General features: G+C 38.0%; 1 protein-coding gene across 2 annotated transcripts in view; it reads left to right on the top strand.

The window, feature by feature from the left end:
* LOC124722979 overlaps window positions 1-14398 on the top strand; it is a 241189-nt gene that overhangs the window by 205302 nt on the left and 21489 nt on the right. For both annotated transcript variants that reach the window (XM_047248149.1, XM_047248148.1), the window contains 2 exons: window positions 3936-4022; window positions 13143-13236. In XM_047248149.1, coding sequence (XP_047104105.1) covers window positions 3936-4022; window positions 13143-13236 — 181 coding nt within the window. The remainder of the gene's footprint in view (window positions 1-3935; window positions 4023-13142; window positions 13237-14398) is intronic.

Raw genomic sequence — 14398 nt, 5'->3', positions numbered from 1 at the left:
CTTGAGTACTTTTCTAAAGGGGGATCTTCAAACTGTAACGCCTTTTGGCATGATAGCATTCCGAACCATTGTGTATGCATAAGGTTCTTGAGATTGAGCAGTAACAAAAGACACTTGTGATGATAATACTTCACTCTCATGAAAATCACATGGGTATGTATGTTTGCAATAATTGTAAGTGACACATTTTGTCAAACGAAAGATGAAGGATCCTGGGGGAGGGGGGGCTGATTTCCCTAACAAGTGATTCATGTTTGGGTAGATCCATGACAGAGAGAGAGCTTTAATTGAGTTGGCATCTTGCTTTGAAGGCCACAAAGTGTTGCCCTACGTGTTTTTTATATGATTCCCCGGTCTTTGTCAGAGGCGGGGAATATAGCCGGGTAGGCCAGCAAAATTTGAATCCTCATTAACTGGCCCATCGAACCCCTGTCCAGCATGACTGTGTGTTTCTGTTATTGCATTTCCAAATACTGTGGTTGTTAAATTGCTGCTGTAGTAAACTCTGTAGGACGACCTCCGAGGATGCGCCTGTTGCAAGAAACATGTTAAGAATGAACTTTACTTGTTGCCATTTGTGTTGTAAGAAACGATAGTAAGAATGTCACTAAGAATTCAATCACTGTAATTCTGGCACTGAGAACAGATTCTGTACATCATCCTTTTACATAGCAGAGTCAATGCCAAAAAGCCATATAGTGATCAGTGAGCAGAGTGAAGTTGACAAGAGCCTAAACCATTACGGAATGAGAATGAAATCACTCCACTCTGGAGTTACATAAAATGATGTGACATTTCCATGTGATGATACTGGGTGGCAGCTGTGCAAGCTGCTCTTGATGCACAGCTGACAGCACTCACTGTCTGAGTATGCTGTCTCATGGCGGCCAAAGTTATCCGCCGTGCGCCAGCACGGGCTACTTGAATAATGTGTGACAGGTCAGTGCCTCACATCCTGCTAACTTAACAGTGGGTAAGGTGCCAGTGCGTGGGTTACCACAATTAATTCTGCTATGTTTTCTACATTTTGATAAATTTCATCATCACTACATAATTTCCAACCTCCCATAGACTTTTTAGTATTTTTAATCTATCTAAATTATACTTTAATGCTTGACATTCGCTTGCATACAGATATTTTGGCTTCACTGCTGTGTTGTAATGACTTTTTTGCTGTAAACGTTTTTAATTATACCATATGCCCTTCCCATTTTGTGTATCCTTTCCTCCATAGCATCTATTTCCGACCATTTTCCTGTAATATCTCTTCTAGATATTTAATTTTTTTAAATTTTTTCAAGTTGGCCAATATCTTTCCAGAAATTTCAGTTCATTTTTAATGTATGTAAGAAAATGTTTTTCTGCAGAAATTCTTAAGTGAGTCCTACCAGATTTTTATTTTAAAAGATTAATTTGTGGTACTGCAGATATCACATTTTCAGACAGTGTAGCAGTCATCTGCAAATGCAAGAAAATTTATTCCAGTATTTTTGTTTCCTGTTCTCAACTGTATTGGTGAAATCACATTTCATTTAGTTTTTCTTCCAAATTCTCACTTTTTTTTTCTATCTTGGAACAAAAAAGAATCGGGGATAGACTATCACCTTGCTGTGCACCTGTGTTTATTTCAAAGGGTGAGATGTTTGTTACACAAATTTGACTTTAAATACTGTGTCTGTAGGTGTTTCATAAATTAGATCTGTTAATTTAGACTTTGCACCAAATTCTCATATTGTTTTATCTGTAGTCTATCTGTCAATAGACTCAGAGGTCTTTTGAAATCAGCAGACATTGCCACAATACCTTTTTTATTCAGTAATCTGTGAAAAATGATTACAATCAGGTTAAACATTTGTTGCACACATCATCTGCCCATCCTAAAACTACCGTGATATTCGCCTGTCCATTGTTGTTTATATTCTGCCTAATAAAATTCGGAAAATATTTTATGTACAACTGGTATCATATAAATTTCATTGCAGTAGTTAATATTCTTGTTTATTGCCTTTATTATGCAGTGGATGTATTAAGGCTACTTTCCACTCAACAGTAATTTTTTCTGTTTTCCAGATTTACTCAAAGATTAATACTTCCTCATTTTTTATTTTTGGTAGAGAAAATTTCTACTGTAACAGAGTCTTCTCCACAAGCTTCATTTATTTTTAAGGTTTTAATTACTTCTTTAGTTTCTTTTATTGTTGGAGGTAAATCATAATCTTCTAGATTTTCATGAGTGTTTGAAAATTTCAGGTTGTGGGTTGGTCCTGGACATTTAAGAAACTGGTAAAAATATTTTACTGATTTTTACAGTTTTCATTGTTACTTATGCCAAGTCTGCCATTTTAATTTATGGAAACTTGGGGTTTGGTATCTTTTCAGTCTATCCTTAAATGTCTTATAAAAATGATTGATATTATTTTTTGAAAAGTTTTCCTCAATTTCAGCAAGTATCCTCTTTTCAAAAACTCTCTTAGTTCTTCTAATCATATTTGCTGTTGCCTTTCTTTGCTATTTAAATTGGTCTGTCTGTTCATTTTTCTTGAAAATACTAATTTTTCCCATATTAGGTCCTCTCATTTAAAGCTTATTCATGTGTGTCATTCCACCATATTTTATTTTTGAGTGGCCCAAATGTTTTCTGTGCAGTATTAATTTCCTTAGATAATCTGGCCATTTGTCACCTTTAGCTATTTGAAATTTGTCTTGATATTTTTGGCTTTATTATTTTGTTATTATATGTATGTTGGTATTATATTAAGAGTTTAACCTTAATTTTAGAGGGATTGAGGTCAGAATCAAATTCACCACTCCTTATAACATTCACACTCACATTCATAATTTCTTTAGAACTTTTTTGAGAGTCAGCTACATGATCTAACTGAAATTCTCCCAACATTGGGTTTGGAGATATCCATGATTTGGCTGTTCTTGGTAGCTTCGTGAAGGAGGTCAAAATTAGCTTCACATGAGAATTTTGACTTTGACTGATCAGTCTCGTACTACTTTTATTGGTTCTTTTGTGGGTAGGGTAATGCTCTTCTGTGTTCCTAAATTTGTTTTCTCTACCTATTTAACCTTTGAAGTCACTCCAAAGCAATATAATGTTCAGGTTTGGTATTTTCTATATCTCAATTCTAAAAGATCCAAGAATTCTTCTGTTTTGCCATGTTGAGCAAGATTAGACAAATATGGTGTCACATCAGTAACATGTTGTGAAGGAGAATGAAAGTGTATGTCTTTCACTGAGGTGAAGAACTTCCCTGCAGTGTGCATCTGTATCCTCTAATTTTTCTGTTGCTACAGTATTTTTGGATAAAAATGCATAGATATTAATTGCCAAACAGGTGAAATAGCTAAGTAATTATTTGACCAAGCAGCAGCAGAACACACACACAAAAGGAGGTTATAATTAGGCAAGCTTTCGGAGCCACTGGCTCCTTCTTCAGGCAGAAGGCTTGAAGGGGAAGGAAGAAGGGTGACGGAAGAGGACTGCAGAGGTCTAGGAAAATGGTTAGATTTCAGGAAAGTCACCCAGAACCATGGGTCAGAGGAGACTTACCAGACAAGATTTGAAAAACCTGGGGTTTCAAATCTTGTCCAGTGCAGTCACCAACAATCAGTCTTTCTCTCTCATCCCATCCAGTAAGTCTCTCCTGACCTTGGTTCTGGGTGACTTTCCTGAAATCTACCCTTTTCCTAGATCTCTCCAGTCCTTTCCCCTCACCACTCTTCCTTCCCTTCAATCCTTCTGCTTGAAGGAGGAGACACTGGCTCTGAAAGCTTGCCTAATTATAACCTCCTTTTATGTGCGTGTTCTGCCGTGCAGCTTGGTGAGTAGATTTTTTATCTATCCTATTGTATTATATTGTCAAAAATTTATTGTCCTCATTATTATAAGTAATTATTTGAGTAAATAGCTGTTGTTTCTATTTCAGGTATCACAAGATTGCAGTACTCCCTGCAAGTCCAAGAAAATAATCCTTCCTCCAGTTACTTACACAAGTTCATCAGCTGCTAAACTGGTAAGTTAGTTTCTCTTCATCCTGCCACCCTTGTCCCACGGACTTACCCCCTCCCCCCTTTAGATTCTGCTATGACTCTCCATTAAATGCAAATTTGATGCCTCTGATGTTTCATTATCTTAAATGGACACTTGGAAGAAATTAAGTTTTCATATAGTTAGAAACTGTTAGCATCTTTGGGATGATAAATCAAGATATGACAGTTTGAGTGTGTTTTAGAGCTTATAAATACTTTTGAACCAAATTAATGCGCAAATTAAATTGTGATGAAACGAACATCTTTTGTTACTTAATGCTCTGTCTCTTAGGAATATTTATTACAAGGCAGATGGAACGTGATAGACAAAAAGTAGCCCACTTACTACAATACAGAGGAGGATAATATTCCTTCGACTTTAAGTGGAAACATTACAAATAGACCTCAAAAAGATGTGAATACTTCCCTTGTGTGAAACAATGTGTTACCACAAGTGAGAGTGCCAGTAAGCAGAAATTTCACTGATGTTTCGCCCATTTCTTAAGAATATATGCTGGTGATGGCAGAGTTTCTTATTTAGAGAATAGATCTGTGTATGTGACTTTTTGGAACATAGTAAATCTTGTAACATTTCGGAACACAGGCTGTACAAGGGTTGGACAAAAATATGGAAACACTATGAGAAATGCATGCTTGAACATAAATACTGATACTAGTGGAGCCTGCAGTTCGCACTGTCATATTTGACCAAGAACAGGTGCTGTGCTATGTCCTCAATACATTGCTGGTGCCAGAACAAGAGGACAGCAGCTGAAAAAGTCACTGCAGAGCTCGATGCCACACTCACGAATCCTGCCAGCACCAAAACAACATGAAGAGAGCTTCATAAGCTGGGAATTTCAGAGCGATCTGTAATTCTGAAATCACATATCAGTAATGCAAATGCCTGTAATGGGAAAATTGGTGCCAGAACCATAAAATCTGGAGTATTGAGTAATGTGAGAAAGTTATTTAATTGCATGGGTCTTGTTTCAGACTGTTTCCAACTTCTGGTTGAGTTTACGTCCCAGGAGAGAAACGTGCCAGAGGTTCAATGATTTGGGCAGCCATATTTTGGTATCCCAAGATCCCCATGCTTACTGTGGAATTTTGCAGTATTGCCAAGGATTATGTGACCATTTTGCCTGTTCAGGACCATCCCTTGGTAAAATATTAGTTGTTCCCTGGTGGTGGTGATGTGTTTCAAGATGACAGGACTTCTGTTCACATAGCTCACATTGTCCAGGATTGGTTTTGTGAGCACAAGGGTGAATTACTGCATCTCATGTAGCCATCTCAGTCATCCTATTTCTTTATTATTGAGACTTTGTGGTCTTCTTTGTAGAGAAGGGTGCACGATGGCTATCCACCTGCATCGTTACCTAAACTTGCCACTATTTTGCATGAAGAATGGTTTAGTATTCCCATGAAAATGATACAAAACCTGTATTGAGCCATTGCAAGATGATTGGAAGCTGTTTTCCTACACCTTATTAGGCACGGTAACATATCTGCTTGTGCGAGCTGGGTTGCACTCATTCCTGTGCACTGAGCAACTGGACAGCTCACGGTGAGTAATGGTGAGGAAAGAGAAGGGAACCGAAAAGGAGGTGAAAAGTAAAAGGAATCGAAATCAGACCAAGGCAGCATGGCACAAGAAACTGTTGTCAGTGAATCAATTGTATGGCTGCTCATGTCAGTTCTGCAGAGATGTCTTGCTTTGCTGTGGCTATTTAATATCTTTCAATGGAAATTGATTATCTGAGACTTGCATTGGTGATAAATGACAATGGGTGAAACTCTAATTTCTTTCAATTGATGAATCTATGAACATCAAGTAAAAAGTTAAATCTCTACTAGACAATGTTATTGTTCAACACATACAAATTATCGCAATTTTTTCTGTTTTCCATCTTTCCCTTAGTTGCTTTAAATTCATGGATGTATGTACTGTCTATGCAACTACTTGAGGCAGTTCGTTTAGTTGCCATATGTGTTTCACTTCTTTTATTTGGGAAACATCATCAGTGGCCTGTAATACATGTTTCCTTTTAGACATACGATGAACGTATTATGTGGTAGATATAATATGCTGCTATATTATATTTTGTCATGTCATTCTCCTGTTTGTATTTTAAAATCAACTTTTGTAGCACAAAGTTTGTTATGTGAACTTATCGTTCGGTGTTACTTATGATTTCCAACACTGTTAACTTGTGTGCGCTCCTGGAGATGTATTTGTTAGTTTCCATACTCTAGCTGGCTGATTCCTGGCATTCCTTCACCCACATTCATCACATTGCATATATTACTTGCACTTTCAATTTTTTGTGATCAACATGTGTGTTTTCGGTGTGTAGCATTGCCAACTGTTGCTGTGTGTTTGTCTGTCATTTGTTTGTGTTGTGTTGTGGCTTGATACTTTTAATTTGTTTTTTGATTTTTGTGTGTGTGTGTGTGTGTGTGTGGGGGGGGGGGGGGGGGGGGGGGGGAGAAAAGTGGGTGTTACAAAAAAGGTACGGCCAAACTTTCAGGAAACATTCCTCACACACAAATAAAAAAAAGATGTTATGTGGACATGTGTCCGGAAATGCTTAATTTCCATGTTAGAGCTCATTTTAGTTTCGTCAGTATGTACTGTACTTCCTCGATTCACCACCAGTTGGCCCAATTGAAGGAAGGTAATGTTGACTTCGGTGCTTGTGTTGACATGCAACTCATTGCTGTACAGTACTAGCATCAAGCACATCAGTATGTAGCATCAACAGGTTATTGTTCATCACAAACGTGGTTTTGCAGTCAGTGCAATGTTTACAAATGCGGAGTTGGCAGATGCCCATTTGATGTATGAATTAGCATGCGGCAATAGCTGTGGTGCGGTACGTTTGTATCGAGACAGATTTCCAGAACGAAGGTGTCCCGACAGGAAGACGTTCGAAGCAATTGATTGGCGTCTTGGGGAGCACGGAACATTCCAGCCTATGACTCGCGACTGGGGAAGACCTAGAACGACGAGGACACCTGCAATAGATGAGGCAATTCTTCGTGCAGTTGACGATAACCCTAATGTCAGCGTCAGAGAAGTTGCTGCTGTACAAGGTAACATTGACCACGTCACTGTATGGAGAGTGCTACGGGAGAACCAGTTGTTTCCGTACCATGTACAGCGTGTGCAGGCACTATCAGCAGCTGACTGGCCTCCAGGGGTACACTTCTGCGAATGGTTCATCCAACAATGTGCCAATCCTCATTTCAGTGCAAATGTTCTCTTTACAGATGAGGCTTCATTCCAACGTGAAAAAAATTTGAATTTTCACAATCAACATGTGTGGGCTGACGAGAATCCGCACGCAGTAGTGCAGTCACGTCAACACAGATTTTCTGTGAACGTTTGGGCAGGCATTGTTGGTGATGTCTTGATTGGGCCCCATGTTCTTCCACCTACGCTCAATGGAGCATGTTATCGTGATTTCATACGGGATACTCTACCTGTGCTGCTAGAACACGTGCCTTTACAAGTACGACACAACATGTGGTTCATGCATGATGGAGCTCCTGCACATTTCAGTCGAAGTGTTCGTAAGCTTCTCAACAACAGATTCGGTGACCGATGGATTGGTAGAGGCGGACCAATTCCATGGCCTCCACGCTCTCCTGACCTCAACCCTCTTGACTTTCATTTATGGGGGCATTTGAAAGCTCTTGTCTACGCAACCCCAGTACCAAATTTAGAGACTCTTCGTGCTCGTATTGTGGACGGCTCTGATACAATACGCCATTCTCCACGGCTGCATCAGCGCATCAGGGATTCCATGCGACAGAGGGTGGATGCATGTATCCTCGCTAATGGAGAACATTTTGAACATTTCCTGTAACAAAGTGTTTGAAGTCACGCTGGTACGTTCTGTTGCTGTGTGTTTCCATTCCATGATTAATGCGATTTGAAGAGAAGTAATAAAATGAGCTCTAACATGGGAAGTAAGCATTTCCGGACACATGTCCACATAACATATTTTCTTTCTTTGTGTGTAAGGAATGTTTCCTGAAAGTTTGGCCGTACCTTTTTGTAGCACCCTGTATGGATTTGGTTGTTGAGTACCTTCCTTTCCATTGCAATGGCTCTTTGTTAAAGTTTTCTTGCGATGTCAGGAGCTCTTTGTTGTGCTTATTCACTCTGATAACTTTCATGTCATATTCCATGTTGGATGGTTCATGTCCATGTTTTATCAGGTGTTTGGCGAAGGTAGAAAGGCTATTTTCATAGTTCCAACTTCTTATATGTTCTTTACATCTAAATTTGAAATTCCTGCTTGTCATCCCCAGATATACTGTTTTGCATTCTTGGCACTCTAGCTGGTATGTACCAGCTCCTTGGTATTTATCTGGTTTGTCTGTTGTTTTTAAATGTGATTGGAGTCTGTTTCTTGTTCTGTAAGCTATGTGTAATCCCTGTTTCTTTAGTATATTTGCTATCTTGTGTGTTGCTTTCTGTTTGTATGTAATACTGTACCATTTTTTTCTGTTATTCAAGTCATGAGTGTTATTGTTTTGTGTTTCCGTGTGTGCTGTAGTGTCTGTGGGGTTCTTTGGTGTTTGTGTTCTCTGCTTGTTTTGATTTTTCTTTAGCTGGATTTTAATTTTTTGGTTTCGTTATTGTACTATATGGGTGTTGTAACCATTGTTTGCGGCTATGGGTTGACTGTTTGTAATTCTTTTTCATAGTTTTCTTTGCTGAGTCGGTTGTTATTTAGTCTGTGTAACGTGTGTGGTAGGAGTGCTAATTTTTGATTTTGTGGATGGTTGGATAAACCACGTATAATTACATCTGTAGCTATTGGCTTTCTGAAGATGTCAAATGTGTATTTATTGTTTCTCTTTATTGTTATATCCAAGAAATGTATTTTCTTTTGTATTTCTTTTTCCATGATGAATTGATTATTTTTATGTATGTTGTTTATATCTGTATGAAGTTTATCAGTTTTCTCTGTTGGTTCATCTACCATACAGATCATGGGGTCTACATATCTATACCAGTAAACAATTTTGTATCCTTTCTTTGTGATGACTGTATCAAAGATCATGTTTTCTATGTGGCTGATGAATATGAATCTAATTTTAAGTAAAATTCCTTTTCAAATTGGAAGTAATATTGGGATGTGATTGCTTTGAGGGTTTTAGTTATTTCATTAATATTGTCTGTGGGTAGTCTGTTCTATGTCAGTATCTTTTCTTCAATTAGTTTTATTGTGCCTGCAGTGTGTATTGAGGTGTACATGTTCTTCATGTCAAGAGAGATGAGCGACGCTGTTTGTGAGATATGTAAGTCTTTTATTTGTGTTATGAGTTCATTTGTGTTTTTCATTGTTCTGCTGTTTTTCATTTCATAATGTTGCATTATGATTTTGTGTATGTGTTTTGCCACATGGTATAATGGTGCATTCATGAAATTAATAACAGCCCTCAATGGGATGTAGGGTTTGTGGACCTTGGGTTGGCTTCGGAGTGTTGGTGCTTTTGGGGTTCTTCTGTGTGATGTGTTGTTTTTACTTATCTGTGAGTATATGTCTGATGTCTTTGAGGTTGTTTTTTTATGTATGTCTGGAAGTGTGCTGCTGGATCAGATTTCAGTTTTGTGATATTGTTAGAGGAGATGAAATCTTAACCTTTTCTATATATTGTTCTTTATTGATCAATACTGTGCTGTTCCCTTTATCAGCTCTTGTGACTATGATGATCTTAGCTTGTAGTTTTTCTTTTAATTTCTTGGTGGTGTTTTCTTCTGTTTGAAGTTCTCTGTTTTACTCTTTCTTTGACATGGTGATTGTTGTTTATTTATTTATTTCTTCACTAGTCATTGTGTTAGCCCAATATTTATAGGGTTGTTTCCTTTTTTTTTTTCTTCCTCTGTCAGGATGTTTTCTGTATCTACAATCAGGTTTTCTATGTAGTGGTTATATATTTTTGTACTGATGATGTGTTTGAGCCGTTTCTCTAATAGCTGTGTTTCTTTCTCTGTGAATTCTGTATCCATGAGATTTATTAATTTTGAATGAAATTTATGATGGTGGGTGTGTTGCACTTTGTCATGTTCTGTGCATATTGCAGTGTTCTTGTTGTGATGTGTTCAATTTTTTGTATTGTGTTGATCATCACTGTTGGGTTGTGTGACAATTATCAGAGTGAATAATCACAACGAAAAGCTCCTAACATTGCAAGAAAACTTTCACATACAAAGAGTCATTGCAATGGAAAAGAAGGTACTCAGCAACCAAATCCAAATAAGCAATAACACTGATAATGCTGGCCACCAAAACAATAACGAACCGAAATGTAGCCAGGATAAATATAAGGGGCATTCAAGAACCCGGTCACTAGTGTAAAGTAATGGTAACAATTTTATTAATTAAAACGTGTAGCTATACACAGTGCACATACTCAAAAATAGTTGCCAAAACTGTGGGCCCATTTATCCCATTGCAGCACTAGCCGGTCGATTCCATCCTTGAAGAAGCTAGTAGGCTGCTGTTGGATCCAGACCTGGACCCAGTCACATACTTCATCGCCCGTTGCGAATAGATGTCCGCAAATAGCTTGTTTTAGAGGTCCAAACACATGAAAGTCACACGGTGAAAGTTCGGTACTGTACAGTGGATGTTCTAGCATTCCCCACCGAAACTGCTGCAATGTTGTCTTCACTGCATTGGCCATGCGTGGACAAGCATTATCATGCAGGAGGATAACGCCATTGGACAACATGCCTCGGAGTTTTGGCTTGATGGCTCATCTAAGGTTCTGTAAAGTGGCTTGATAGCGCTGGGCGTTGATGGTGATTCCTCATTCCAGGAATTTCACAAGTGGTGGGCCCTTGTGGACGAAAAAGGAGGACATCGTGACTTTACTAAAACTAGCTTGCTGTGGGGATGATGTAGTTGCATGTTTCCACTGCTTGCTCTGATGCTCACTTTCCTGTTCAAAATGGTGACACGATGCTTTGTCACCTGTGACAATACGCGACAGAAACTCGTACTCCTCCTCATGATAATGTTGCATATGATTCAAAGACTGATGTTTCCACCTGAGATTCTAAACATTGCAACCAGTGGTTTTTCCATGGGGTTTATAATTAATATTCTTTCCATATTACATGTCTTTTGTGCTAGTACAGTATGAAATTATTTGTAGATATTTTGTGTAGCATTAACATGCTCTACTTTGCATCTGGAAGTGTTACAGGTTATACCTACATGCACTAGCATATGTCAACCTGAATGTATTATAAACACGATGAAACATACTTCCAACAATAATGTAGAGCCCGAATGAGATCAAATAATTAATAGTTCAGCCTTCAAAGCCTTGCAATGGTCATTTTGTACATAAACCTTTAACTCCTTTTAGAAGGAAGAAAGATAAGGGTTTAAAATCTTGTTCAACAATGCCGTTATTAGAAGAGGTCTTACGCCTTGGCGAAATTTGAACTGCCATTCGCCTGAATGAAAGTCCAGGGTATTACTAATCTGCCACCTCTCTGGGCACTTAATTTCAAAGGCTAAGGCTCAATATAATTAGCACATCATATTCTGTTAGTATTAAACAGCAGTAAAAGTTTTACTCCAACATTTCCTTTAATAGGTTTGATTACTGATATCAAAATGTTCCACTGCAACACCGTACCTAAAATAACAACTCAAAACATTCATAAGTTTCAGGTTGTAATTTACTTTTTTAAGATTTATGCCACTTGACATATACCCGATACAGGTTCAGTGTGCAATTTACCAACATGAACTACTACTCATTCTAAGTGGAAATGCTCATATATATGCTTTTGTCTTACACCAGCTGTAATGACCACATTGAAGATGGGACTTAGTGGTATAATCTTTTGTAGTTTCAGCTTTGTATAGAATAAAATAATTGGGGAGCATCTGCATTTTCATATCTTCCATTTAGATCTTCCATTATTTATTGATCTGTGAAATAATACAAAAAAGAATTACTTTTAGATCATAATGAAATCCTCTTTTTCACATGTTTGCTGTACAAATTGCTGAACATGGTATTTTGATGTTTAGATCTCCCTGTGTTTTGTTTTAGTTCAAAGCTCTAACATTTGCTACCTGATCATTTTCTAGTCCGTAATACCTAAATTCATGCTGGTTTCCAAAGTGCATGCCATACACATTGTCATAAAATGAAAACTGTTGTTCCAAGTGCCTCAAGGCTGAGTACGTTCATGTTGTTAGTGCATGCCACTGTATTGGCCTTAACCAAAATTATTCTCTTTGGAATTTTTCATTTATCTTATTTTTCACTTGAACTTGCATTTCGGCTTACTTTAACACACATTTCTTCCATAAATTTAGCAAATAATTTGCCCCTCTTTCCATTCCGTGTGTTTTTTAAAGCACTCATCTTGAGGATTGTATGCACCACTTTGATTTACGAGATTGGTGCTCTTGAAGCTAGTATACCATCGCCCTCCTTCAATCAGAAAACCTGTTCGCTTAACACTTTGCATGTTGGTTGTGGAGGAAGAGGAGGGGGGGAGAAGATCCATCTGTTATGTAAAGTGAAAACTTAGTGCTGTTTGGTATTTTTTCGGATACAGAACGTTGCCAGAAGTAAAAATCAGCTTTATTACTGAGCAAGGAGGGGCAGCAATTCATAAACAATAAATTCATACTCAGGAGAAGCAGGAATCAAATACCTATCTGACAGTCCTGATTTACTATTGTACAGTTTCCTTAAATTACTTCACACAAATGCCACATGATTCCTACTGTAACACTATAGCTGCTTCTGTTCTCTATTCTTGTATCTTCTGTGGTAGTAATCTGTTTCCAGTCATCTTGCTGTCAATGGAATGGTAAACATTTTATCATCATTGTCTGAACATACCATTGCTGCTCCTCATGTCTATGTTTTGGAAAAATATTATACATACTTTTGGTCTCCTGAATCTTCATGATTCAGCAGCAAGATATATTAGAAACTTAAGAATAATATAAACAAATGTAATAATGGAAAGAACCTGAATGTGTACCGAAGTCAAAATATGGCCAGAAATGCTGTATTAGCTGATTAAAGCATTTCTTTTCCAGGATTTAAGTAAATCAGCATCAGCAAACCATGTTGCAGAGAAATGTAAAAGGAAAATAGTTCCTCGATCAAGCCCAACTGTCATTAAACATACAGGTAACAAGTCCAATTTCAGTGGATTAACATGTAGTCTCTCTCACATTTAAATACTATTTATTTTGTTTATAGCAGTTGACTAATTGAATTAACATTATTTCTTGTAAAGCAGTCAAACTGCTAGGTTTAAATCACCGTTCCACCATTACATAAGCTTTATTAGAAGTTCATCCTGTACTAGTGATTTGGTGCTGGGTACAAGGAGGATACAGTAGCAAACTGTCAGTCAGCTTTTGCTGAGAAAACCTCATAAATGGGTTACCACGATTTATCTTGGCAAGCTGTGAAGATAAGATACTGGAAAGGTTCATGAACTGATGCCACACATTGTGTCTTGAACCTTTAAAAGTGTAGAGGGGCACTGAGGATTTGAGGACAGAATACAAGTTAATAATGTACGGAAAGTTCTGGTTGAGCTTGGCTCGGCCTGGCTGAGGTTTGTTATTGTAGACATGGAATGGCTTGCACACCTACTGCTGCAGTCTGGCCCTGCTTTCCTGGTTTGTTGTTGTGCTATGATTCTATGCGTTTGTGATGCAATGTGACCAGCAAGGAGCTGTGAAGAGTATTTGGTGTGGTTTACATTTACATCTGTCCAAATGCAAGTATTGCTTTCTTTACTGACTCAATGTGATGACAAAGGCATGTTCTTTTAGGGCAGTTTATGAACTAATTGAATCCAGTAATTTCTAACCAGGTGTACTAGAATGTGATAAGTTTGCATATGGTATATTGTTTTGTTTTGAATGTAAACCAAAAATTGCTGTTGTAGCATGCCAACAGCTATCAATCTGATTGCTTTTGGGTAAAACAAGGCTGATTATAGAGCTTTAGAATTAGACATAAAATAGCATCATTAGAACACTGACAAGCATGCCTTTGGCTGTCAGCCTGTGGGAGTTGCACATGTTACTGTTGAGCTATTAGCCATCAATGGGAACAGTATGATGCCGGTGGCCAGAGGGCAAGTGGGGGACTACGGGTACACGTCTGGGCCATTTGGGGTGACTCTTTGCATCATTTCTCTCTTTATTGGCTAATCTTATGACGCTGTTGTGGGTCTTAGTCACTGTAAAATACTTTCAGTTACGTACAATCAACGAAGATATTATTGCCTTCCTGTGCACGCATACAAAAATGGAAGTAGATGAGGGGATGGTGT

This window comes from Schistocerca piceifrons, chromosome X (assembly GCF_021461385.2).
Source record: "Schistocerca piceifrons isolate TAMUIC-IGC-003096 chromosome X, iqSchPice1.1, whole genome shotgun sequence".
Lineage (NCBI taxonomy): Eukaryota > Metazoa > Arthropoda > Insecta > Orthoptera > Acrididae > Schistocerca > Schistocerca piceifrons.
This window is presented reverse-complemented; position numbering and strand designations above follow the sequence as displayed.